The sequence below is a fragment of the Pelodiscus sinensis genome, chromosome 22 (assembly GCF_052426305.1).
Source record: "Pelodiscus sinensis isolate ZL-2025 chromosome 22, ASM5242630v1, whole genome shotgun sequence".
NCBI classification, from domain to species: domain Eukaryota; kingdom Metazoa; phylum Chordata; order Testudines; family Trionychidae; genus Pelodiscus; species Pelodiscus sinensis.
Genome location: NC_143073.1, coordinates 2,563,483 through 2,588,077, shown reverse-complemented (window position 1 = coordinate 2,588,077; position 24,595 = coordinate 2,563,483). Strand labels below are relative to the sequence as shown.

The following is a 24,595-nucleotide window of genomic DNA, read 5'->3' as shown; positions in this document are numbered from 1 at the left end:
TGGGGGAACACATTTAGATTTCCTCGTAACTACCGAGACTGAAGCTCCGTCCCATCGAGACCAGGGCACAGCAAAACGATTTTAGCAGGCTCCATCCACTCCGAGATGGACCTACTGCTGTCTTAGCCACTTCAAATGCAACTCAGCATAGCGGCTGCTGCAAGGGGACACACCGGGGCGGGCAATCGGGTTTGGCGGAGGGGCACTACAAGGGGCTGGCGAGCGGTCCCAGGCTGCACTTTCGACGACGTTAATGGAATGGATGGGGGGGTTTGGGCTGGAAGTTGGGCGCCAACGAGAGCTCAAAGCAGGGGACTGGTGCGCAGGAGAGGGCGTGGATCTGGGGTGGAGTTTGAGTGAAGGAGGAGGCTGGGACCTGGGGCAGGAGACTGGGGTCGAGAGGATTTTGATCTGGGGGAAAAGAGTAAGAAGGGGTGCAGGGCCCGGAAGGGAGTTTGGCAGCAGGAGGGGGTTGAGATCTGGGGCATGGGAGGGGACAGGCTCTGGCTGGGAAACTCTTACCATAGGTGGCTCCTGGCCAGTCGCCCAGCAGGACCCTCAGACAGGCGCTCTGGCTGCTGCGCCCCACACGTCTCTCAAAGCAGTCAGCTGCTGAGGCCAGCGTGTTTCTCTGCACAGCGCGCCCTTTGGGGAGAGGGGGACAGCGGGTCTCCGCGTGCAGCCTGCACACGCCCACAAGCACTGCCCCTACAGATCCAATTGGCCAGTTTCCAGCCAATGGGAGGTGCAAAGACTATGCAGGGGCGGGGGCAGCGCAGAGACCCGCCCCCTTCCCTCAAGGGACACGCCGTGCAGAGACACACACCGGCCCCAGCAGCTGGCCGCTTTGAAAGACGTGGGGGGCCAGGGCAGACAGGCAGCCTCCCCAGGGGTCCTGCTGGGCTGTCGAAGACCAGATCCAAATAACTGGCTGGCCGGATCTGGCCCACGTGCCATGTTTTGCCCACCCCAAGATACATAAGCCAACAAGGAACAACAGAACCCACCAGTGACTCGACCAAGACTTAAGTGCTTGTGGGCGTGCCCACCCTGCAGAGAACTCAGGAGCCATCTTGCGTTTCTTGTTTTGTATCCAATAAAACTTACCCCATGCCCTGGGCAGAAAATCTTCCCCCCCGCCTTCCAGAGCCACCTGCAAGACACACACACACACACACCAAGACAGTCCTGCAGTCGAACAGCGCGTCTCTCAGCTTCGCTGCGTGGCGCTGGAAAGTGAGCGTTTAACACTGCGCGGCATTTCGGACACCCAGCAGTTTCCGGCATTGGTAGGATTTCACCTTTCTCCTTCGCACGCATGCGAACCGCACGTCAGCGGTGTAATTAGTGCTACATTACTCCAGCCATGGGTAAGCTCCCCACTGCTCATAAGCATGAGCAGCCAGACTCTCCCCATGTCTAGGGCACGGCCTTGTCAGCGATTACCGCGCCGCTCAAGTTGTTTCATGGCCAGATCTATTCTCAGGACTCTCAGCAAGGCCAAGGAAGCTGCTCCCGAAGAGGCAGGAGCTGCCCAGCGGCACAAGAACAGGAAAGGCTGCTAACCAAGGCTGTGCCTGAACTCACCCAACAGGCACCTAGCAAGTGGGGTAATGTTTAACTAAGCCTGGGGGGGAGGCATGAGAGCTAGTTAATGGCTCCAACGTGCTTGCCAGGTGCAAAGCATCATGGAGGGGCTAAGCACTAACACAAGAAGAGATGAAAAATATTTACTGCTGTGACTTCTATTCAGCACCTCGAGTCCTCCCACTAAAAGCTCTTAGTCAAGGGGAAACAGACACTGCCTCCCCCCACACACCCCTGCCTTTATGTACCTCTGCCTCGTCCGCGCCCCCGTCTCCCTCGCTCCGTGCCTCGGCCAGAGGACCCTCCAGTCTTGCCACCGTCCAGTCCGTTCTCCTGGCCCCGAACTGAAAGACACAGAAGACAACGTCCAACCTCCTTCTGAGCTCCGGGAAGGAGACCTGACAGCACGGGGGGGCACATGGGACACTGGCACAGAGCTCGTGATGCCAGGGCACCATGTTATGCTCCCGTTCGTGCCATTTGGCAGCTATGGGGTGAATCCACCCCCCCAGACTCAGATGCCAGAAGGTCAGGGGATCTACTCCTGGCCGCCAGGCACCAGCTGGGACTCCGCACTTGCCCAAGAGGATGGGTTTGGTGACATTTCTAGACATACGAACTTTCACACTAACGTCAGCACAGTGCTTTAAGTGCCTGCCATGTACCGTGATAGTTACAGTTGCTATTAAAGGGCAGGCTCATACACTCTCTTCCACGGCTACTGCCTCGGCCTCGTCTCGGCGGCCCGCCGCGTCGCCGGCTGTAATCCCGATCTCTGTCCCGGTTCTCTTTGCCTTCCTCACTGGGTTCTGGCTGCCCGCTGTCCTTCTGCCCCGAGACGCCTTTTTTCTTCCCAACCATTTCCCAGGAATGCTGAAGTTTAGCAGAGGGGGAAAAGTTCAACATTTGATCAGTGCTGGGTGCGGGCTACATGCATCATTTAACATCCTGGGGAGAACAGAGCGTGGGAAGACAACTGCTCCACTAAAACCAGATAGGCACTCATCCAAAGCTTCACAGCCCAGCCGCTAGCCACTTCCTCTCCACTGTAGGAGCCGACAGGCGCCTGGCCGCTTTTGCTCCAAGTCCCCCCACCAGGCATGCTTGGTCCTCAGTTTGCAATCTTTCACTGTACGTGATGTCTGAGCCCCAAAGGGCTCCGATTTGCCATCAAAGCAGGCATGGGCAACTGTAAAACAGGACTGTCGTCTGCTGACCTGCGGGCAGTTGTAGCAGGCAGAGGGGGGCATCGCTCTGTGTGTGTTTTGGTTCAGCCCATCTCAAAGGGCTTGAGCTGGGCTGGTGCTCAGAACTGCAGGGACTGAAGAACGAACCATTCTCTCCACACGGGGGCCAGTCTGACTTGACTCAGGCTAAGCCGGCCAGGCAGGGTAATTACTTGTCCTCCAAGGGAAAGGAAAGGATTCCTCAATGGCCACTAACTACTTCAAAGTTCCAGTGATGGCTCAGCTCCTTACCTAGGGCTCTCAGGCACAGATCTGTGTTAAGTCACTCACCTCAGAGAAGGCCCAATTAAAGGATCGCTAGAAAAACATCCTATTATCTCAATCACTTGTACAGCAGTTCTTTGGGCTGCAAGCGGGGGAAGGACCTGCCTGTGCTGTGGCAAGACCACCCAAAAAGGTGTTGCTTGCTTAAGCCACAGCATCTGTCCCTAGAACATGTTAACTCATCCCAGGGCACCTACTGGCTTCTCTGCACAGCTCTCTGGTTCCAGGGAGGAACGCATTGCGAGCGGCACCAAATCAGAATACTGAGTTTAGTTCAACACACTGCCACCTCCTTCCCTGCACCCATGGCAGACTGACTGCATGCCAGTATGAACTGGTTTCACATTCATAGCGAACCGACGCTGTACACTGTTAGCACAGTTCCCGTGGAGTCGCCTGCCACTGACAAACCTGAAAACCTGACTCGCTGACTAGTGGACACCACATCAGAAAGTGGCAAAAAAGCTTTTAGGCACAAGCTGTCCTCAAGCCAGAGGCGTTTCTCTTCACAAGCAGCGGACTCAGAAGGAAGTCAGGATAATATTTACCTGGGACAGCCCAGCCAGAAACAAAACCCAACTCAGAGCAAGCCCAGACTCAGGACTGCCTGCTTTCCAACTCTTGGAAGGGACACAGTAAGCAGGCCAGCCAGCACTCGCTAGCTTACTGCACCTTTGAGACGTGTGATCAAAAGGCGCGTCATCTCGTCAAGCGACTTTTCACCCATTTGTTCAGCAGAACACAGGCCTGGCGCAGCTCCGAGCGCTCTCACCCATGACAGCGGAGATGCAGACTGATCCGATTGCCGCAGGTGGCAACCTGCAAGCCTACCTGTGGCACCACACACTGAAGTAGCAGCTGGCGCTGGGTGGGTTTTACCCTGCTGATGCCGGTGTCTGGCACTGCACGTTCCCAGTGCCCGAGCTGCCCATGATAGGAAACAGGGCACACCTTCACGCTTTACAGAACCCACACAATTAGCTTCACGAGCAGCTTGTTCATTTAAGCTTGTGGGGTTTTAACGGCACATCAGTTTTACTGGAAAAAACTCCGGCAGGGATTCTGAGTGAAGCAAAGACTCACAACTAAGACTGGCCTAGATTAGATGCACCCGTTCTTTACTCCCTTTTTCAAGGGAACACACAGCGAAGCAACAGCCCGTTTCTGCATGCTGCTGGGCAGAAAGGACTGGCCTCAAACCCACGTGCCTCAGTGATGGCATGGAAGCAGCCACCATGCAGACAGTACAGAGCTCGGTGGGCAACAGGGCACGTGGGGGTCCCCGGATCGGAAGGAGACGTCATGCAGAATATGGGGAGCAGGGGGCACCGAGTTCTGTTATTGGAATGTCTTCCTATTTACTTTTAACGGAAAGGAGCCCAGCTAATGCACCACCCACTAAATGACAGTCTCAAACTCGGAGCCAGACAATTTGGTTAAGATCAACCTTCCCGCGCCAGCAGTACCCCCCTGTGGCCAGACAGGCAAGCTCTGACCTTCCGCGGCGGTGTGGAAGGGCCTGACAGCTTTGCCATGGTTCAGCGAGTTCCATGGGTTGGAACAGAATTGGCCTTTTGGCTGCTTTACCCTGAAGGCGGTGGACGCCCCCAGGCACACGCTGGAGAGCTTCCTTCGGGCAGAGGCCCACGCTAAGAATGAGCAAATGAACCCCGCAGCTCAGGTCTAACTAGCAGGACACAGTGCACCTAGCAGCGCTGGGCCCACCATGCCACGCAGCAGGGGCAGGCCATGCCATGGCAAACGTGTCAGCTGGGAGACAGGGTTGCACCGAGAGCAGGGTACAAAGCTAGGGCCAAAGCTGTTAAAGGTCAGGAGATGCAGAAAGGAACAGAGGTTTACTAAGTGCCTGCCTGGCCTCCGTTCAGCTGACTGTACCACTGACCTGCTCCCCAATGCGCACATAGGAGAGGTTGTCGAACAAGCCGGGGCATGGCCCCGTCAGATACACTGCCCTGTTAACTGTCAGGGCCTTCTGACTCACTGTGCAGAAAGCCCTTCACAGGCGCTCCTACCCCGCGTGCTCTTCAGACGCACTCAGCTGCGTTACCCGGAGCTCGCCAGCACCTCCCGGGCTGCACAACACCAAGCAAAGCGGAAGGAGTCCAGTCCTACCGTGTCCGGATTCCCCTCCAGCAGCACGTTGATGGCTCTGTTGACATCCCCGTTGCAGTCGTGCAGCGCAATGACACACTCGTCTTGGTTCTTGCCCGTAATATCAATCAGCTGTGGGGAGGAAGACCATAGTCAGCTCATTCCAAGCCCAGAGAGGACTGACACCTCCTTAGAGCTAAGAAATGCCTGGGGGTCGAGGGGAGAGAACTCTTCCGCAATTGCACAAGAGAAGAGCTACCAAGAAGTGTTCAGGTGCGGACGTCTCCTCGCTGCCCCTTAGTTTAACCCTGTGTCCCAAAGGCACAGTGGGCAGCCAGAGACCCCAGAGTGCCCCACGTCTCAAGTCCTAACGTGCCCTCTTATCTGTCAGCACGGAGGCAGAGCCGACAACAAAGGGGTGAGTGCTGCAGAGAGGACTGACAGGCTGACGGCACAACCACAAGCTCTGACAGACGCAGCTTATCGTCACCAGGGTAGCTCTCCCGGGGTCTGCCCCCCTGCAGAGATCTCTGAGTGGGAACAAGACGACCCTGAGGGCAGGCCTCCACCTGGCCCAGCAATGTACCGAGTTAGCTGCCCCCTGGACCTGCTCTCCCTCAGCCCTCCAGCTCCAGCATGACAACCCGTGCCCATCAGGGCTTATTTCAGCGCTGCCACTGTCCTCAGCCAGCCCTGAGCCCAAGTTCAACCCAGCTGACGCTTCGGCTCCTTGAGACGGAGCTTGCAGCTCCCAGGCTAGCTAGAGAGACCGCTCCAGCCCGTGTTTGCCCCGCACTCACTTGTTTCACCTTCTCCTCAAAGTCAGCGTCGTTGTGGTCCGAGATCATCTGTGCAAGTCGAATCTGTTCTGCAGTGGCCTAGAGAGATTGCAGACGACAGCGGAGAAGGGTTAGTGCCGTGCATTTCAAACGCCCTTCTAAGCACTTCCGGGAGAACCCCAGTGAGGAGAGTGGAGAAGAGGGGCACACGGGGGTGGTCACAAAGTGGAGCTAGATGAAAGAGGCAGGTGGCGAGGTCTGAAGAATGCCATGCCACTGAGTAACTTCTCTGTGCCCCTGGGAGCCAACAGTCACGCAATAAACTAACTTCCCAGGACAGCTCCCTCAGCACAGGCAGGAACTAGAACCTCAAAGCAGGGGTTTCAGCTCAGGCTCCCACCTGGAGACACTGAAGCAGTGACCACACTGCCAGAGCGCCTGTTAGCCTATCCACCTGCCTCGAACAGCAGCACCCGTCCCCAGAGGGGCAGCTGTTCTGGGAGGTACGTCAGGCCAGTGGTTCTCAGCCAGGGATCCGTGCTGCACGGGGGTTCTGCAAGCTGGTTTCAGGTGGTCAGAGGGCCCCACGGCTGAAGCATGGGGCTGAAACTGGGAGAAGAGTCGCAGGAAGCCCTGAGCCCCGGCACCCCAGGGGGGCTGAAACCAGGAATGGAGGAGACTCAAGGACTGAAGCCCCAATCACTGGCACTCCCACCAGTTCCAAAGCCCTACGCCTAGAGGCACTCCCCTGAACCGCCCACCTCCCCAACCGGGGAGCCCTGAGCCCCCCCACCACCACCACCCACCCTGTGGCTAAACCTTCAACCCTGCCTGGTGGCTGAAGTCCAGTTCGCAGAGCCCCCCACTCCCCGAAGCCCAGAGTCCCACAGAGCTAGTCTCCACCCCCCCCCATCCACATATATCAAATGGCTGAAGCCAGGAGCCCTGTGCCCCCCCCACCCCACACCCCAATCCATGCTAGGTTCTGGGGTGGGGCTCAGAAAATGTTGAAAACTTCTGTGTTAGGCCAAGCTCAGTTATCAGTCAACTGCTTGGAGCAGCTGAAGGTGCCAAGTCTCCACCCCCAAGCCAGTGCGTCTCCATGGACACCCGCTTACCTGTGGCCGCTGCTTGTGCTGTGTCTGGCTCTGTGTCTGTGTCTGCTCCCAGTTCCCCCGGGCTCGGCTAGTGCCCACCGATGTCATCATTTACAGTATATACAAATAACAGTATTTACAAGGTAGAACTCTGCAAGGGCAGGGTGGGTGGAGGAGACGAGAGAACAGACGTTAGAAACTGAAAACAAAAGGCAGCACCAAGATTCTGAGCAGTGAGTGGGCGGGACACCAAAGAAAAGGTTAGACCTTGCAAAACCACTGGACCAAACTCCACTGCCAGGGATTTACAGCAAAAAGCCCCCCAGCCCTTTCCAAATGAGCGAAGCACCAGCAATATCTGACACCCCACAGTACCCGCACTGAGATACCCCGGGCTGTTCCAGCAAAGCCCCTCCTGCCTCCCCCAAATCCAAGTGACTAAGTCTTAAGTGCAGAACCACTTTTCTCCCTGGGCGGAGGCAGCCTTTAACATTCCACTGCTGAAATGCAAGAGTCTGCGGAACAGAAATGAACGTTCACCAACATGGATCACTCCAGCTATAAGGCTCAGGGGCACCTCAATGCTACCCTCATAGATGCTTTCTAAATGCCTAAAGCCCCTCAAGTCCATCAAATGAATTTCTGTTCTCGTTGCTTTCAGCCTCTGCTCCTCCCAGTTCAGCGCTCACCTCAGAGAAAGGTATGGAAGTTACTCTCCAAGCCAAGGTGCTTGGTTTGCGGGCCTAGAGGGTTTGTCTGTTTGAAACAGACAGAACTTGCATCTTCACACACAAACCCGTCTTATTTGGGCTGTGCCCCTGGTCTAGGGTTGTTAATTTTTCACCTATAATCCAACACTCTCAAAAGAAAGGTTCTAGAAAGACTGAGGGATTCCAAATCCCTTCCAAAATGCTACGTAGGAGTCAATCACTTCACCCCATTACTGACACAGGCTAGGGCACAGCAACCTGTGATGCCCGCTGACCAATCACAGCCTCTGTCTTCCTTTTCCAGTCTCTAATATGGGGGTAACAATCACCGGCTTTTGTTACTCTCTGCACTACCACAGCAATTGGGGTACCCACTGTACTGCATGCTGTACAGAAGCAGACAATCTCTGCTCCAAGCATCTTAAAATCCAAGTACAAGACAAGAGATGAACACACAGAGGGGGAACACTAGGAAACAGAGAGACAATCCTGGTTAACGGGAGAGTTGCTGTTCACAGAACTAGAAGGGACCTCGAGACGTCAAGTCCAGTCCCCTGCCCTCATGGCAGAACCAAGCACCGTCTAGACCATAGGTTCCAAACTGGGGTGTGTGAAGAAATTCCACGGGGGCCATGAGGCAACCCAGACCCCCCTTCAATGCCCCCCAAGAAAGAGCCAGGTGCGCCCGCTTGGGCACCTGCAGCTCAGGCTGGCTAGGGCAGACTTCAAAATGGCCACCTTAAAAGAGCAATGCCTGTTCTGCTCTTAAAAGGGCATTTTGGTTTTTGGCCCCCATCAGTCTTTTCTTTTTTTGCTCAACAAGTTTTGCTGGGGTTTTTTGGGGGAGGTGGGGGTTCTCAAAAATCAAAAAAGGGGTGTGATGCTGAAAAGTTTGGGAACCACTGGTTTAGACCATCCCTGAAGGTGTCTGTCCTCCCTGTTCTTCAATATCTCCAGTGAGAAAGATTCCACAACCACCCTAGGCAATTTATTCCAGTGCATCAAGGGGCCTAACCATTGTCACGTAGGTCTCACTGCAAAGGAGGCTGACGATGGACTTTATGGAGGTTGGGGGGGATGACCTGCCTCACAAGAGTAGCTGTGAGGATTAGGGTTTGTGAAATGCTGTAAAAATGCTGAGGAACACATGCATTTCTTGCTGTATTAAATGTACTGCACGCTCATGCCCAGGCAGTGGGTTTGTGCAGGGCAAAATTCACTTTCAAACCAACCTTTAGACTGGAAGAGCTAGCTTCCCTTCCAATACCTGAAACCCCTTCTCAGACAATAGTCGGGTTTTCCATGGAACGTATATCCTTGCCACTAATGTATAAGCCCGATCATTTGCTAGTAGCCTCTAACAGTATCTCTGCCTAATACCAAGCATAGTAACCTCTGGGGTTCGTCGCTCAGTAAGAACGTTTCAGGCGTCAGACTACTAGACTAATATTTTGCATTTTTAATATTGCTTAATGCCAGTTGTTGCACAAACTAGAGGATGATCCTGAAATGAGCTCTCGGTAGACAGACCCTGGGCCTACACAGAGCCTCACTCAAGTCTGTGGGGCACTACACAGAGCTTCTGTTTTTCCTCCCCCATTAAAGTGCTGCAGAAACTTTAATAGGAGTCAGAAAACAAAAAGCCATCTCAGGGTATTTAACAAGCCCTCCTTACACTGCACTGGATTCTTCCCCCAACATCACTTATTCTTCACTGGTAAAGCCATTTCACTACTGAGTATTTCACAGACACACAAGTTGTGTTATGAAACTAATTTGGCATCACAACTGCAGGCCCAGAAGGAAGCATTAACTGCACATTTCATACAATAACTTAAGCTGCAATTCCAATAGTTATCAGAGGGGTAGCTGTGTTAGTCTGAATCTGAAAGAACAAGAAGTAGTCCTGTGGCATCTTCTAGACTAACAGATTTATTGGAGCATAAGATTTCGTGGGCAAAGACCCACTTTGTCAGATGCATGTAGTGGAAATTCCAGAGGCAGGTATAAGTATACAGGCATAAGGAAAGAGTTCCAATCAAGAGTAAGGCTAGAGATAATGAGGTCAATTCAGACAGACAGGATGAGGCCCACTTCTAGCAGCTGATGTGGAGGTGTGAACACCAAGAGAGGAGAAACTGCTTTTGTAGTTGGCTAGCCATTCAGTCTTCGTTTAATCCTAAACTGATAGTATCAAATTTGCAGATGAATTGTAGCTCTGCAGTTGAAGTCTGTTCTTGAAGTCTTTTTGTTGCAGGATGGCTACTTTTAAATCTGCTACTGTGTGTCCGGGGAGACTGAAGTGTTCTCCTATAGGTTTTTGTATGTTACTATTCCTGATGTCTGATGTGTGCCCATTTATTCTTTTACGTAGGGACTGTCCAGTTGGGCCGATGTATATGGCAGAGGGGCATTGCTGGCAGATGGTTGCGTATATTACATTGGCAGATGTGCAGGTGCATGAGCCCGTAACGGTGTGGCTGATGTGGTCAGGTCCTGTGATGGTGTCGTTGGTGCAGATGTGGGCAGAGTTGGCACCGAGGTTTATTAAAGGGATTGGTTCCAGAGTGGGAGTTACTGTGGTGAATAGTTGCTGGTGAGAATTTGCTTCAGGTTGGTGGGTTGCCTGCGGGCGAGGACTGGCCTGCCTCCCAAGGCCTGTGACAGTGAGGGATCATTGTCCAGGATGGGTTGTAGAGCGCTGATGATGCACTGGAGAGGTTTTAGCTGGGGACCGTAGGTGACGGCCAGTGGTGGTCTATTATTTTCTCTGTTGGGCCGGTCTTGTAGCAAGAGGCTTCTGGGTATACGTCTGGCTCAGTTGATTTGTTTCCTCACTTCCTCAGGTGGGAACTGTAGTTTCCAATAGGATAGCTTCTATTGCTTTCTTTTCCTCAGCCCTTATGTAGTTACTAGGTAGTTTCAACAGATGCCATGTTCCAGTCCTGGCACAGCAGCTTTTCAGTGGTGAATTAAATAACCACTAGGTAGAAAGCTCAGCAAGCAACTATGGATAAGTATAAGTTCTGATTCCAACCCTTCAATAAGATCTGTGCAGTGCCCCACAGACTTTAATGAGGCTCTGTATAAGCCCAGGGTTCCACCTACCAAGAACTCACTTCAAGATCATCCTCTAGTCTGTGCAGCACTTTGGAGTTAAGCACTGTTAAGCACTATTAACAACGCAAAATATTAGTCCAGAAGTCAACACCTGAAACGCTAACAGACAGAAACAGGGACTGGAATCTAACTGAAGTTTCAAACAGGTATTTTAGTCACTCATTTCACCTGTATATTTCTTTTTAAATTGTAAAGCATCTTATGATTCAAAGAAGATGCTACATAAATAGAAGTTTCCTTCCATCGTGTCCCTGGGATTCTAGAATGAAAGAAACTAGAGAAATGAAAAACATTAGCAAATCAGTTTGGCTTCTGAATTACACATCAAAAAGAGAAACACTATATTTATATAGCATCAGGCAAAGCCACAGTGCTCCACAGTTATGTTAGGACATGACCACTATACTACCTCAAGGAGCTCGCAATTTAGTTGACTGTCATTTTAACGTTATGTTTTTACTTAATTTACTCTGCAGTTCCTTCTCACTTTCTGTACTTAATTACCACTGTTTTTCATTTCACAAGTAGAAGAGAGATTCCTGTCGCTGCAGGCTAGCAGGTATTTTGGAGTCTTCAGTAAAAAGGGAAGCAGGGACATGTACGACTGATAATAATCCAGGTGTTCAATCAGAAATCCTGGCTTAGGTGTGATTTGTAGAGTAGCGATCTCTCAATCAAATGCTTGATTTCCTGAAGCATTCAGAACACAAAACAGATTCAGGTGACCTGGCTTCTATTTCCAGCTCTGCCAGCCTTTCCTGGGTGACTTCAGGGGAGTCATAGCATGACTCAGCCTCAGTTTCCCTATCTATTAGAAAGAAATGGTATTTTCACACCCTCTCCATGAAGCTTAATTAACATTTGCAAAAGACTCTGAGGTCTCAGATGAAAGGCATACAGAGGGCAAAGTATTTAGAATGATTATTCTGCACTGCTGGGGAGCACACACACCGGAAAGAGCCTGGCACAGAGGGCACAGCTCGCAAAGCAGCAAGCGCGTTTCAGTTATGCAAAAAAATACAAGGTTCTGCAAAGTGCTTTGATATTCAAAGTGCAAAGCACTATTGAAATCTGAATGTAGTATTAGCAGACATTATTTTACTGGGAAGCTCTGAATAGATTGTTTCAAGGGCTCCATAAATACACGGTAATGCAAGATTCTGAACTGGTATGGAAGCCAATGAAATGGAATGATCCTTCAGGAGATGCAGACAGCTATAAGCACTAAATATTATTTCAAGTTGCAGCAGGTCCCAGTGAACATAATGGTAGTTCGAGCTCTGCCAAAACTAAGCGTATTCTGAATCGCTGGGGGTATGTTATCTATGGAGATGCACAGCACCACAGAAGTGTACAACACTGGATCAATTCCTTCCGTTCAGGCAGTTTCAGCCCACAGATGCGCTGGCTGATGCGGTGCTGCGCTCTGGCTCGCCTAGAGCATCAGTAAAGCCCTTTGGAGCCCACCTTAGCGAAAGGTGCCAGACACAAGCCTCTGCCCCATTGCTAGGAGCGGTCAGAAGTGTCCCTAAAACAACACGGTCTGTGGAGCGGCACTGAAACGAATCCACCGTTGCGCTATGTGCGAGGGCCCAGCCCCGAGGCAGGCGGCTGGGCAATGACGGCGCGAGCAAGGCAGCAGGGAAGTTCTCAGGGGCCTGCACAGGCCTCAGTCCGTCGGGCAGCCCCGCGAGCAGACAATGGGCCAGCCGGGAACCGCACAGAAAGGGATCCCGCCCCCGGGGCCGAGAGCAGAGCGGCCCCCCCGCAGGACCCCGAGGCAGCCCCGCGCCCGGAGGGGGAAGGGACCGGCCAGCAGGGGGGCGGGGGGCGCGCTGCCGCCGCACGCCGGGCAGGCGCAGGAAGCGCGGCCCGAGGCCAGGGCGCCTCCACCCCGCGGGCGGCCGGCGGGGGGGGGGAGGGGCAGGTCGCGGGGGGGGGGGGCCCGGCCGCGGCGCCGCTTCCGCCCTCATGGCCGCCGCCGCCATTCCCCGCCCCCACCCCGGCCCGGCCGCGCGCGCTACGCGAGCCCCCGGCTTCGGCCGGGCCCACTAGGCCGCGAGCCCGACCGTAAACAAAACCCGCCGCGCGGCCCCGGATCCGGGCGGGGGGGGCCGGCGCCGCCCCCCTCAGGCCGCGGCCCCGCTGCCGCCGCGCGCCGGGGGCGGGCCCCTCCCGCGCCGGGCCGGATTTAAAGGGGCCGCGCGCAGGTACCGGGGCCGCCGCGCCTCCGCGTTGCCAACTTTACCTGAGTCTCCACCACACTGACAACTACCCAGCGGCGCCCGCCCCATCACGTGACCCGGGCGGGGGCGGGGCCGTGCCGGCCTCAGCCCGCGCCCGGCACGTGATCCCGGCCGGGCCGCCTCCCGTCACGTGGCGCCGCCGCGCGCCTCTCTGTGGCCGGCGCCGCGTCACGTGGGGCCCGGCGCGCCCCGCCCGCCCGGCCTTCCCGCCCGCCCCGTGGCACGTGACGGTGGCGCACGGCGGCCTCAGCGGCCGCCATGTTGTTGCGGGGCCCCGGGCCGGGCCGGGGATGGCGGCGTCCGGCAGCAACTGGCTCTCGGGGGTCAACGTGGTGCTGGTCATGGCCTACGGCAGCCTGGTGAGCGCGCGGCCCGCCGGGGGGGGGGGGGAGCCCCTGGGGGGGGATCCCGGGGGTGGGGGCTCGAGCCGTAGGGGGCGGGGGGGGTCCCGGGGGCGGGGGGGGGAGAGCCTGGGGGGATCCCGGGGGCGGGGGGGGGGGGAGCCCCTGGGGGGGGATCCCGGGGGTGGGGGCTCGGGGCGGGGGGGGCGGGGGGGATCCCGGGGGTGGGGGCTCGAGCCGTAGGGGGCGGGGGGATCCCGGGGGCGGGGGGGGGAGAGCCTGGGGGGATCCCGGGGGGGGGGGGGAGAGCCTGGGGGGCGGGGGGGGAGCCTGGGGGGGAGAAGCTGCCATCTCTCCGCTATCCCCCCAGAGGAAGTGTGTGTGTGTGGGGCGGGTGCTCAGAAATGGCTCTTGCAGGCGGCGCACTCCGGCTCCACGTGTGCTGAAATGCAGGGAGGGAGCCGCGATTGTGCCTCTCAGCTCTCCCCGATGCCTCTGGCCAGCCAGAGACTTGTCACACTGGAGCTGCAAAGATCAGCTGTGGGAGAGTATCGGCAGCTGCAAGCGTTAGGGATGTTCGATGTCGGTTAACTGAATAGTCGAGTGAATTCTTATCGGTTACTCGATTATTCTGTAGTCCCCGGGGGTGGGGCCAGCAGTCCCACTCGCAAAAAGTCCCCTGCCGCTCCGCGCTGCTGCCGCTGCATCAGAGCTGGTCCCCGAGCAGAGCCAGTTCAAAAACCAGGTCCCCTCACAGACCAGCTGCCTGTCACCCCGTGCTGCTGCCTCTGACACAGGGGTGCCAGCAGCCCCTCTCTGGGGCAAGGTGGGTGTCTGAGCTCCTGGACCAGCGTGAGTTGGAACTAAGCCGGGCTGCTTGCCCTCCTATTTCCTAATAACCCTATAACTACAGAGCCGCAGCAGGGGTCGCAAGCCAGGACTGAGACAGGCTGCTGGCCACCCTGCTAAAAAATGTACTAGTGGGGCAGGAGGAGAAATGCGTGTAGTCTATAGCATTAGCCTGTAAGGTTTTGCATATCAGTTCATCCGTTAATCAACTGTACTATTACATCCCTAGTAGGCAGAAATCATTGCAGATGGGGGGAGACAGGGTCTCCAGGGCAGGCATGGCAGGTGGCCTCTGTGGTGAGTATTTTTGGCTCTACCGGGTTGAAATAGGTTTTCCTTTCTCTGTCCTTAACTAGGTGTTTGTGCTGCTGTTCATCTTTGTGAAAAGACAGATCATGCGCTTCGCCATGAAGTCCCGCCGGGGACCCCATGTGCCGGTTGGACAACACGCCCCCAAGGTCTGTTTGTGGGGTTTAGCTGGAAATGGGGTTCTACTTTTCAATTTGCTTATTTACATAAAGCCTAGTGTGAATTGGTGCTTTCTATTTTTGTATGTTGCAGTGGTTTCCCAAGCTAAACAGGGCCAGGTGTTCTTAGATGGGAAACCTTCAGGGAACACCCAGGCGCTGCACGAAATGGCCTTGGCACGCCTTTTCCTTATGATTCATACTGAACCCGATGCTCCAGCCCGGAGCTAAGGAATGCCCTGTTCCTTGAGGATACCAGCTTTCTGATAAATCTTAAGATCAGTGCTCTGACTAAAAGACTCTGTGAGGTGCTTTGCAAGAGTCGAAACATTAGTTGTGGTGTTCTGGCTAAAGGAGAGCTCTGCCAGCCATTTCTACATTACGTGTGCTGCAGCAGCTCCGCTATGGTGCTGTAGCTATGGCCGTGTAGAGCTGGAGCGCCGTGACTGACGGGGGGCAGGTTCCATTGCAGGAGGAGCGACGCCTGTCCGGTGACAGGTGAAAGCATTCTTCAGTTGGCTTAGCTGTGCCTCCACTTGGGGCTAGGTTGCTGTAACTAGGAGCTCCGGTGTGACTTTTTGGCACCCTGAGCACCATAGCTGCGCTGACGTAGCTTTTAAGAGGACGCCAGGCCGGATAGCTGTGCTCAGACTCGGAATTCTCCTTGCATGTGGGAGTCTTCGCTTCCTGGAGTAAATGGTTGCACAGTGTTGCTTTGTATTGTTGAAGTATTGCTGCATCCCCTGCCTGGGAGTGAGTGCAGCACAGCCTCTGCCTATTGGGATTCCTAACTGCTTTGGCGCCCTTTGGGAAGGAGGGTGCTCTGGAAATGTCAGACGCTGTTGTTCTCTTCTCTGGACAGGACCTAAAAGAGGAGATTGACATTCGCCTGTCGAGGGTACAGGACATTAAATACGAACCCCAACTGCTAGCGGAGGATGATGCCAGGCTCCTGCAGCTAGAGACACCAGGAAGTCAATGTATTGTGTTTTCTAAATATATGCACCCTAACTTATTAATGAGCACGGGGCGGGGGGGTGATCCAGGGCCTCCCTGTGCACCATTCCCAACCTCCATAGTGCAGCCGTCATCCCTGCTGCTGCTCTCAGAATCTGGGAGTTACCAAGTTACATCACTAGCTTTTGAGCCTCTCAGGCTCTTCCCGATACTGCTCCGGCCACGCAGTACTGCTGTGGCCACTGCAGTACTGCTGTGACCACAGTCCTTCCCTGAGGTGCAGGGGGCACTGTGGCTGGGTGCGCATGGTGGCCATGCAGCCTGCCACACGTTACTCTGCTTGGTCAGGGATGGGGTTGCAGCCTGCCTCGTTTTTTCTGTTCAAGCTGGGGAATAACCTGTAAGGGGTGGTGGTTCCCCTCTACCATATTGCAGTGGGAGGCAGCCAGACCCTATGGCAGGGGTGGGCAATAATTTTTGATGAAGGGGCCACTTCAGAAATGTTTCAAGTGGTCCCAGGCCACCCTGGAAGGGGTGGGGCCAGGACGCTTCCCTGCCCAGAGACCCTGATTGGTCTGTGGGTGGGGGAGCACGTAAAGTCTTTGCTCCTGTCCCACCCCGAGAGAACTGTCAACTGTTCTGAACAGGTGCCCACACCCCTGGCGGTGGGAGGAGACTTTGAACACACCCCCAGCTGCTGGGTGACTCTACATGCTGAGCCCCTTGCAGGGAGGGAGGGAGGAGACTCGTGTGCTTCCCCTGCCCCCAGGTTCTGATTGGCCTGGGGGCAGGCGCGAAGTCTCTTGCTTCCAGCAGTTAGTCAGCTGCCAGGGTTGACTCTAAGCACGGTGCACTACCCAGTCCCTAGGCCCTGATTGGTCTGGGAACGGGGGAGTGGCAGGACCTCCGCGGGCCGGATCAACCCACTTGGCAGGCCGGATCTGGCCCACAGAGGCCCTTTTGCCCACCCCTGCCCTATGGTGTATAGCTGTGCGGGCCACCTCTGCTCTGACACTCCAGACTTTATCTTTCTCACCAAGCAGACCAGAAACCCCTAGACAAAGGAAACTGAGTGTCGGTTCCCATTCGTGCTGCATAATCGGATTAGTGTCGTTCTGCGATTTGCACGGGGCTAGCCGCGTTGCCCGCTGGAAAGCTCAACAGGGTAATCTCCTGTTCACGCAGCCCCCAGTTGTGCCAGCTTGCTGGTGTGTGTGTGTTTGCTTTCTCCAGACCATGTGGGCCTCAGCGTGCGCATTGTCTTTTCCAGGTTGCTATAACTACTTGTACAGAATGAAGGCACTGGACGCAATCAGAGCATCTGGTAAGAAAGAGCCTTTAGATGGGCAGCTCGGTGGGTTGGGGATTTGCCCCTGGAGCCTGGGCCCAGAGCTTTGTGCTGGTACAAGGTTCTTGGCCTGGGGGCTGCAACCATATTTCTAAGTGCGAGGGGTTCCCAGCTAAGGAAATGGGGTGGAGATGTTTCCAAAAGGAAAAGGTTGAGAACTTCCGTGCTAGAACATGAAAACCAGTAAGTGACCCAAATAAAGCGAAGTAGCAGTTATCTGATCGGGTCAGTCAGTGTCCAAGGAGAGTCAGATACAGAACGTAGCAGAACAGTAGCCATTCCTTCAATAGCACGCTGCCCGGCTCTCCAAACGGACCCTGCACGCTTGTGTGTCGCTATCGGGAGGGGGCTCCCAGGTGGGGATACTTGGCCTTGATATTCTGAGACTCCCCAAAGTAGTAAAGGCTTCTTCAGATTTTAGCTGTAAAGTCTCTTTCCCGTGCTCCCTTTTGGTGCAGTGATTTGCTGTACTCTGTATCCCAGCTTCATTCTCTCTGCCTGCGGCAAGAACCTGGTCTCTGCTGGATGGTGCCTCCCTCAGAAAGGCAGAGCTGCCGGCAGAGGAGTTGGTTGGCTGGTTTGGGACTTTGGCTCTCACTCTCCCCAGCCCGTCACTGGCAGCATTGTGTCACTTTGGTTTTCCAGAGATCCCATTTTACACAGAAGGCCGACACCCCCAGGCCTTAATAGGAAAGAATTTCCATGCTTACCTGTTGGAGCTGAGAAATTCCAGCACTCCGTTCAAAAGCATCCGCAAAAGCTTGATTGACACCCTCTTGGATGGCTATGATGTTGCACGCTACGGGACAGGGGTGAGTGTCAGCGGATCTTCTCTTCGGTCTTTCCTGGAGCCAGGCCTTGCGCCCAGTTCCGCTCTGTTCTGCCCGCTGCCGTGCGCGGGACCGAGGGACGTGCCCACCGGGAGTCCAGGGTCTGTAAGATGCTCTTGTGTTTGTGTTCAGGTCTTTGGCAAGACGGAGTATCTGAAGTACCAAGGTGCACTGACTGAGCTAGCAAACATGTAAGTTTCACTGGCCTTGGGCACGTAACACAATGCGGGTGTTTAATGCCCAGGCCTTGGTCTGCATGGCAGCCAGGCGGAGGGAGCTGTGGTTGGTGAAATTGTGCAGTGTAAGGTTCCCAGCTGTGTGCAGCTGGCTGTGTCAGTACAGGGCCTGAGAAGGCAGAGGCCAAAACCTGATGGACTAAGAAGTGTCCCCTTTAAGAAGGCCCCCAAAACAAGCCCAACCCAGCGTTCCTGGTTCTTTCGTTGCTTTGGCAGGATGGCAGGCAGGCTGCCAGGGAAGACGTCACTTGAGACCCATGCCTCAGAACTGGCAGTTCCGTCCCGGTTTAGGAGTGACCTGGGGCCTGCAACCCGGAGCAGCCGCCATGGCTTCTGGTCTGTTTCCTTCTGCTGTTCATGCAGCCCTGCCCCTGCGTGTCCCTGACCACACTGGGCTGGACCTACCCCCATAGACTTCACTGAGTGGCACATTCCACTGGGCTCCTTGCAGTCTCTGTTTGAGCAGGAAGCGCGGCTCTCTGCTCCCGGTGGATTCAGTACCCTCCCCTTTTTCTCCCCAGTATCAAAGCGCGAGGAGGCAGCAGCCAGAGGCAGCACCAGTCAGCCGCGAAGGACCTCACGCTCTCACCTGAGGTCTCCAACCCAGCCACGATCCAGGTCACCTACCTGCCTTCCAGCCAGAAGAGCAAACGTGCCAAACACTTCCTGGAGCTGAAGAGCTTCAAGGACAACTACAACACACTGGAGAGCACCCTGTGAGCTGCGGCGGGAGCACTGCTCCTGGGGCCTGCCACCCAGAGCCCTCGCTGGGTGGGGCAAGTCACTGGGGGCTTTCGGCAACAGTCCGGGGCCAGGCAGCTCGGGACGGTGGGAGCTACTGGCCTTGTGGCTTGCTCACTGCTGCATGGAGTTGGATTGAACTGCGAGATAATGGCTGGAGGACCTGGCCACAGGGCAGGAGGCCCTCTCCAAAGCTGCGTCCAGGCTGCAGAGCAGGGAGAGGACCAGCAGCCAGCATGGGCCTTGTGGTCGGGCTCTCGAGGTTGCAGACTCAGTCCCTTTTCCGTGGCCGGTGTGTCTCAGGAGCCCCTAGCCCTGTGACCAGACCGTTTGAGTAGCTTTAGCGTATTTGTGAGAGACGCTGCGCCTGACCGCGATGCGACGGCTCCATTCACGCTGCCAGGACTCCATCGCTCCCAGCCCCGGCTTGTGGGCCCAGCCAGTGGTGGTTTCAGTCCCTCCATAGAGCTGCTGGCTGGTCTGTCCAAAGGATCGATGCCTCGGGGGGTTCATTCTCTCTGCAGCCAGGGGCCTTGGGTCCCATCTCCTCCTCCCATCCCTGCTCGTTGCCAGCCTGTTGCACTTGAATTGCCCGTTAGACTTGGGCCGGGGGGACTGATACCTTGAGCCTGTTTAAACCCCAGGAGACAGTAAAGTGAGACGCTAATACCCTGTAGCCTTGTTCTCCGGGGGCGGGGGATGCCTGCTCTTGGGGGGTGAGGGCAGCCTGTCCCCTTGGCAGGATTGCGGCAGCTGCTGCTCACAGTCTCGCACACCCTCCAGCTGGGTGACAACTTCCCCTGGTCCCTCCCTCTCACCAGCGCCTCATGTGCCATTTGCCATGGACTCCCTCCACTCCCCCAGGCCTCTGAGGGAAGGGGCTGGAGAAGGAGCAGCTCCCAGGCTGGGCAGTTCCCCTGCAGGCTGCATATGCTGCGGGCAGGTCCCCTGGGCTTGGCCGGGGCCTGCCCTGGCTCTCAGGCCTACTCTCTTTTTAAATTGCTGTTTAATAAAAGGAACGTCCCCAGAGGAAGCTGCGTGCTCTTGCTGGCTAGCGACGCGGAAGAGAGACACCCAGCCACACACGCACACACACCCTGTTCCGGGGCTGCATATGCAGCGCTCGACAGCTGGAGCCTTGGCCTGGCTGCTGCGGGGGTCTGATCCCTGGGGACAGGCGGCGGTGGCTCTGAAGCAGAGAAGGGGCAGGGGCTCTTGTTTTGTAGGTGGGGAGCACCTTGCCAGGCATCCTACAGCGTGTGGGTCGCAGAGCTGTGGTGGGAAGACCTGGGGTCTGGCTCCCTCTCCCGTTCCCTGCACCCCCTCTTGGGGAGGAAGGGAGCCCTGGCTCGGAGGGGGGCGGTTGGTTTTTGGTGACTCTGGCGTCTCAAGCCTCCAGGCCTTGCGCTGTGGGCACGTGAGGATGAAGCAGCACCAGGGGCTGGCAGCCTGCAAGGGCTGGGGTGACTTGGGGGCACCCCCTGAGATTCCTTGGCCACAGCCCGGTGCTGCTGTGCTGTATTTCCTGCCTTCCACCGCTCTGCTGCCAGCGAGGGGAGGGCAGCGCCGTTGGGTATGGGCCTTTGAGCTGCAAGCCGGGCTCTTCGTACCTTTCCAGGGCTGCATGCTAGGGCTTAGGGCGCGCCTAGCTCCTGCGGGCCTGGGGGAATTCAGGCTCTCAGGGCGTGTGCAGGCCACGTGGTGCTCACTGCACTGGCCAGCGCAGGCCGTCCCTGAGTCCAGCCCCCCCCACAGCCAGTGCAGAGAGCTTGGGGTCCACAGGCGGGTGAGGTGCAGCAGAGCTTGCTGGGACCCAAAGGCCCGAGCCTCCACTGCAGGGAAAGGTGGCACCCACCGTCCGTCGGCTGGCGCCTTTGGGTGCGGTCCCCAGGTAGTTTGCCAACTGCCACAAAGCCCTTCAGTCGGTCCAGCTGTGGCTGACCCGTTTGGGGATCGCAGTAACCATTAGTCTCTGCGGCCCTTGCGCTCGCTGGGTGTGACAGGCCTGCGTCCTGGCCAGGGCAGGGAGCGGCTCTGCCGTGTGCCTGTGCACTGCGTGTGGCACGGCCACTGCACCTGCTCCGCCAGGAGCCTGCCCTTGGGGACTTTCACTGGCAAAGGGGGCCCCTTTCCCAACTCGGCAGGGTCCGGCCGGGGCGGGTGAAGCTGGCTCCCTGCGGCAGCGGGAGGGATGGTTCTAGGGCAGTGGGCCCCGGAGCTGCTGCAAGAGACCGGAAGAGGTGCGGGGCGGGTTCCTCTGTCCTTGTCCTTTCACTGAGTGGGGGACCCCGCAGCTCCTGGCCAGCCCCTGTGGCCGGGCACCGGATCTCTGCCAGGCAGCGAGGCTCACCAGGCGGGGCCTCCCTCTGCGTCTCAGTTCTAGAGCGCGGGCTGCTGCCATGGTGACCAGGGAGCCCAACGGCAGCGCAGCGGCCACCACAGGGCACCCCCTGCCCCGGGACAATGGCACCTGGCGGGGAAAAGGCCAAGGGCAAGAGCAGCAATACCCCCTCGCTGCAGCAACTCCTGCGGGAGGAGGAGGTAGGGCTGGAAGGGGGGCCGGGGGGGCAGGGGGTCGTTGAGGCATGGAGCCGGGGCCCGGGGGGAGCAGCTGGAGGTACGGAGGGGGGCAGGGCATGAAGCTAGGATGGGGGGGGCAGAGGGAGGCAGGAAGGGAGCCAGAGCGTGGAGGGGGTTGTTGGGAAAGGTGGGGGAGTGGGTCATGGAGCCAGGGCCCTGTGGGGGAGCAGCCAGAGTTACAGCAGGTGGGGGGCAGGGCATGGAGCTAGGACCTGGGGAGGGGCAGAGGAAGGCAGCCAGAGCGTGGGGGGGGGTCATGGAGCCAGGGCCCTGGGGATGGGCAGGAGGGCAGCCCCTGCTCTCTCAGAACAGTGGAGGGGAAGGGGGCGGCCTGGGAAGGCCAAACTGGGCCTCCTTAAGGCCTGTGGGCCCCCTGGGTGACAGGAGTCCAGGGGGCTGTGGGGTGCGGGGCTCACCAGTGTCGTAGAGGGAAGAGGCTGGTGTCCTACCACCTTCCCCAGGGCTAGGTTCTGCCCACGGCCGGAGCCCCGGTTTCCTCTCCTCGTACCCCAGTCCTGAGCGCGGGTACCCGATCGCCCCACACCGAGCCCTGCCCTCCCCGGGCGTGGAGAGCGCCCCCCGCAGAGCTCCCTCAGCCCTGCTTCCCTGCCCGAAATGGGAGACCCCCCTTTCCCTCGCTGGGGCCGGGGGGTTCTGCCTCCCAGCTGCGGGGCCGGCCGGGCAGCCGTGGGAGCCGGGCAGAGGCTGAGCCTGGGTTCTGCTTGCAGCTGACGAAGAAGGCGCTAGACTACGAGAAGCTGGTTAAAAGGTAGCGGGTTTGTGCTCTGGGTTACTCGGCTGGAAGGCCCCTCTGGGGATAGGAGCGCCCTGCATGCCTGGCTGCAGAGCGAGGGAGGGAGGGCTGCAGTGGGGCAGCCCGATGACCTTGGCCTTCCCACACAAGTCCCCACTCCGTCCACCACCCCAGGGCCTCCCCGCATGCGCAGGACCAGCCTGAGCCCCCTGCTGCCCACCCTCATGGGGTGGCCTCTGAATTTTTCCATCCATGTGTGGAATAACTTTTGTTCAGTGCACAGAGGCATGTCCAGCTGTGCACCACCACACCCTGCTGGCTGAGTGCCCAAACACTCAGCTTCCAGGGAACACTGCCCGAGGCAGGCCTAAGACCCCCTGCCGCCTGCCTGCTCATGCAGGGGGGCTGGGCTGGTCCAAGCCACACTCCCGAGCCCTCCCACCCACTCATGTCCTGACCCCACCCCCAGTAGGGGGTCACACCCCACTTCTTGGCAGGAGCGAACAGGGCAGGGCTAACAAGGGGAGCGTCTCTCTCCCTGGCTGGGGGCAGCTGGAGGAAGCGGATGGCCAGCCCGGGGCAGCGCCCGGAGGGAGAAGGGAGCCGCTGGGTCCGGGCTGGGTGTGGCCACTGCTGCTATTACCCTTAATCATTGGTTTTAAGTCCATTTGGGCTCCTCCTCCCTCCCCCCCGCCCCGAGGGCAGGGACCTCCCCCGCACCCTTGATCCTGCCCATGGACAGCAGCAAGGAGGCGCAGTGGGCATAGGCCGGGGCTGATGGCTGTACCGGCCCCCCCCCCCGCGCCATGCCCCTCTGAACAGAGCTGGGGCGGGCGCTGCCGGGCGCCCGTCTCAGCCCCTGGCGTCTCGCCCACAGCTGGGCGTGGGGCACGGTGCTCTGTGTGCAGAGGGAGAAGCTGGAGAACCGGGTGCTGGTGAAGTCCTGCCAGAACCTGCGGGCCGGCGTCGCCGAGGAGCTGAGCTTCGCCCACCAGGCGCTGGTGATGGTAAGGCCGGGCAGAGCGGCGGGTGCCGGGCCGGGGGGAGCCTGGCCCCTGGACAGCCCAGCCACCACCGGGCTGGGAGCCTCTCGCACCAGCTGGGCACCGTGAGACTGGGGCTGGCGGAGATCCCCCAGCTCCACCCACTCCCTTGGCTGCCCCAGCCTCTGGCCCAGCGGGGCAGGAGTTGGCTCCTGGGGGGTGGGATCAGGGCCGGGGGCGGGTGGACTTTGTAAGCCATGGGGGAAAGGCCCCCGAGCCAGCGGCCTGAGAGCCCAACCTGCTGCCTGTGCATCCACCATCCCGCAGAGCGGGCCTATCCCGGGGGAGGGAAAGGGCCCCTCTGGGCCCCCGCCCCACCTGGCAAGCGCCAGCGGGGTCCAGACAGCTGCAGTGCGAAGGGGGATCCCCAGTGCAGGCTCAGCTGCAGCCCCGGTGGGGGGGGAACCGGGCCCGTCTCCTTCCCGCCGGGGGGGTTGAGTGGCCTGTGCAGGCGAAGGGGCCAGGCAGGCAGCGCGGGGGGGCCACTCACACAGCTCTGGGGCTCCCCCCAGGTCCGGCGTGCGGCCCTGCGCTGCCTCCTCCAGCGCGAGCACCTGCAGCACCAGCAGGAGCTGAACCGCCAGGGCAAGTCTTTCTACGCGGAGAGGCTGTGAGCGCCCAGCTCTGGGGAGCAGCACCTCTGCCAACGCCCCCTGCAGCCCAGGGCTCCCTGGGACCGCGGCGTGAGACGCGCAGGCCTGCAGCTGGCCAGCCCCAGAGACGCCGGCCTTCCCCACGGGCCAGACGGGCTGCTGCTGTCGAAGGCGCCCGGGCGTATTAAAGTGTTGAGCAACGCAGAGTAGCCTGAGGCTCTGGAGAGAGATGTGAGGGGGGACGCAACAGGAGACATTTCGTAGGCCCTGTCTTTGCCCCCCACCCCGGGTCACACAGCCCTTTGGGCCTGGAGCTTTCCAGCGCCCTGGCAGCAGCGTTATCAGCACTGCCTCATGGGGAAACTGAGGCACAGGGCCACAGAAGGATCTTGCACCAAGATGTCACAGCAAGTTAGTGGCACAGCTGGGTATAGAAGAGCCTTGGTGCCCAGCCTGCCCTAACCACTAGACCCCACTCCCCTCCGAGCCAGGGACAGACCCCAGGAGCATTGGCCCCCAGCCCCCCACTGTAACCACTGAACCCCAATCCCCTCCCAGAGCTCTTGAGAGAACCCAGGAGTCCTGGTCTCCACGCCTCACCCTGAGCTGGGGACAGAACTCAGGAGTCCTGACCCCAGCCACCTCCCCTGCTCTAACCACTAGACCGCACTCCCCTCCCCAAGCCAGGACAAAA

General features: G+C 57.9%; 3 protein-coding genes across 13 annotated transcripts in view; 2 read left to right on the top strand and 1 right to left on the bottom strand.

The window, feature by feature from the left end:
- Positions 1–13,283, bottom strand: part of UBAP2L (ubiquitin associated protein 2 like) — a 45,203-nt gene extending 31,920 nt beyond the window's left edge. For 6 of the 11 annotated variants that reach the window (XM_089772624.1, XM_089772626.1, XM_089772629.1 and 3 more), the window contains exons 1-7: positions 13,165–13,283; positions 7,108–7,237; positions 6,011–6,088; positions 5,232–5,342; positions 2,253–2,460; positions 1,836–1,931; positions 1,108–1,153 (exon numbers count right to left, since the gene is read on the bottom strand). In XM_089772624.1, the coding sequence (XP_089628750.1) occupies positions 1,108–1,153; positions 1,836–1,931; positions 2,253–2,460; positions 5,232–5,342; positions 6,011–6,088; positions 7,108–7,197 (629 nt within the window). In that variant the 5' untranslated portion in view covers positions 7,198–7,237; positions 13,165–13,283. The remainder of the gene's footprint in view (positions 1–1,107; positions 1,154–1,835; positions 1,932–2,252; positions 2,461–5,231; positions 5,343–6,010; positions 6,089–7,107; positions 7,238–13,164) is intronic. The other 5 variants (XM_089772627.1, XM_089772631.1, XM_089772632.1 and 2 more) reach the window with 2 other exon arrangements.
- An 82-nt stretch (positions 13,284–13,365) lies between these two features.
- LTAP1 (lipid transport auxiliary protein 1) lies at positions 13,366–19,062 on the top strand. The gene is made up of 7 exons (XM_075907571.2): positions 13,366–13,521; positions 14,709–14,810; positions 15,682–15,799; positions 17,047–17,100; positions 17,770–17,936; positions 18,087–18,145; positions 18,712–19,062. The coding sequence occupies exons 1-7, from the start codon at positions 13,453–13,455 to the stop codon at positions 18,908–18,910; spliced, it is 768 nt and encodes a 255-aa protein (XP_075763686.1). The 5' UTR covers positions 13,366–13,452; the 3' UTR covers positions 18,911–19,062.
- Positions 19,063–21,316: 2,254 nt separating this feature from the next.
- On the top strand, positions 21,317–24,086 carry CFAP141 (cilia and flagella associated protein 141). The gene is made up of 4 exons (XM_075907572.2): positions 21,317–21,472; positions 22,240–22,280; positions 23,143–23,272; positions 23,821–24,086. Exons 1-4 carry the CDS (start codon positions 21,395–21,397, stop codon positions 23,920–23,922), a joined length of 351 nt encoding a protein of 116 aa, XP_075763687.1. The 5' UTR covers positions 21,317–21,394; the 3' UTR covers positions 23,923–24,086.
- Positions 24,087–24,595: the final 509 nt, after the last annotated feature.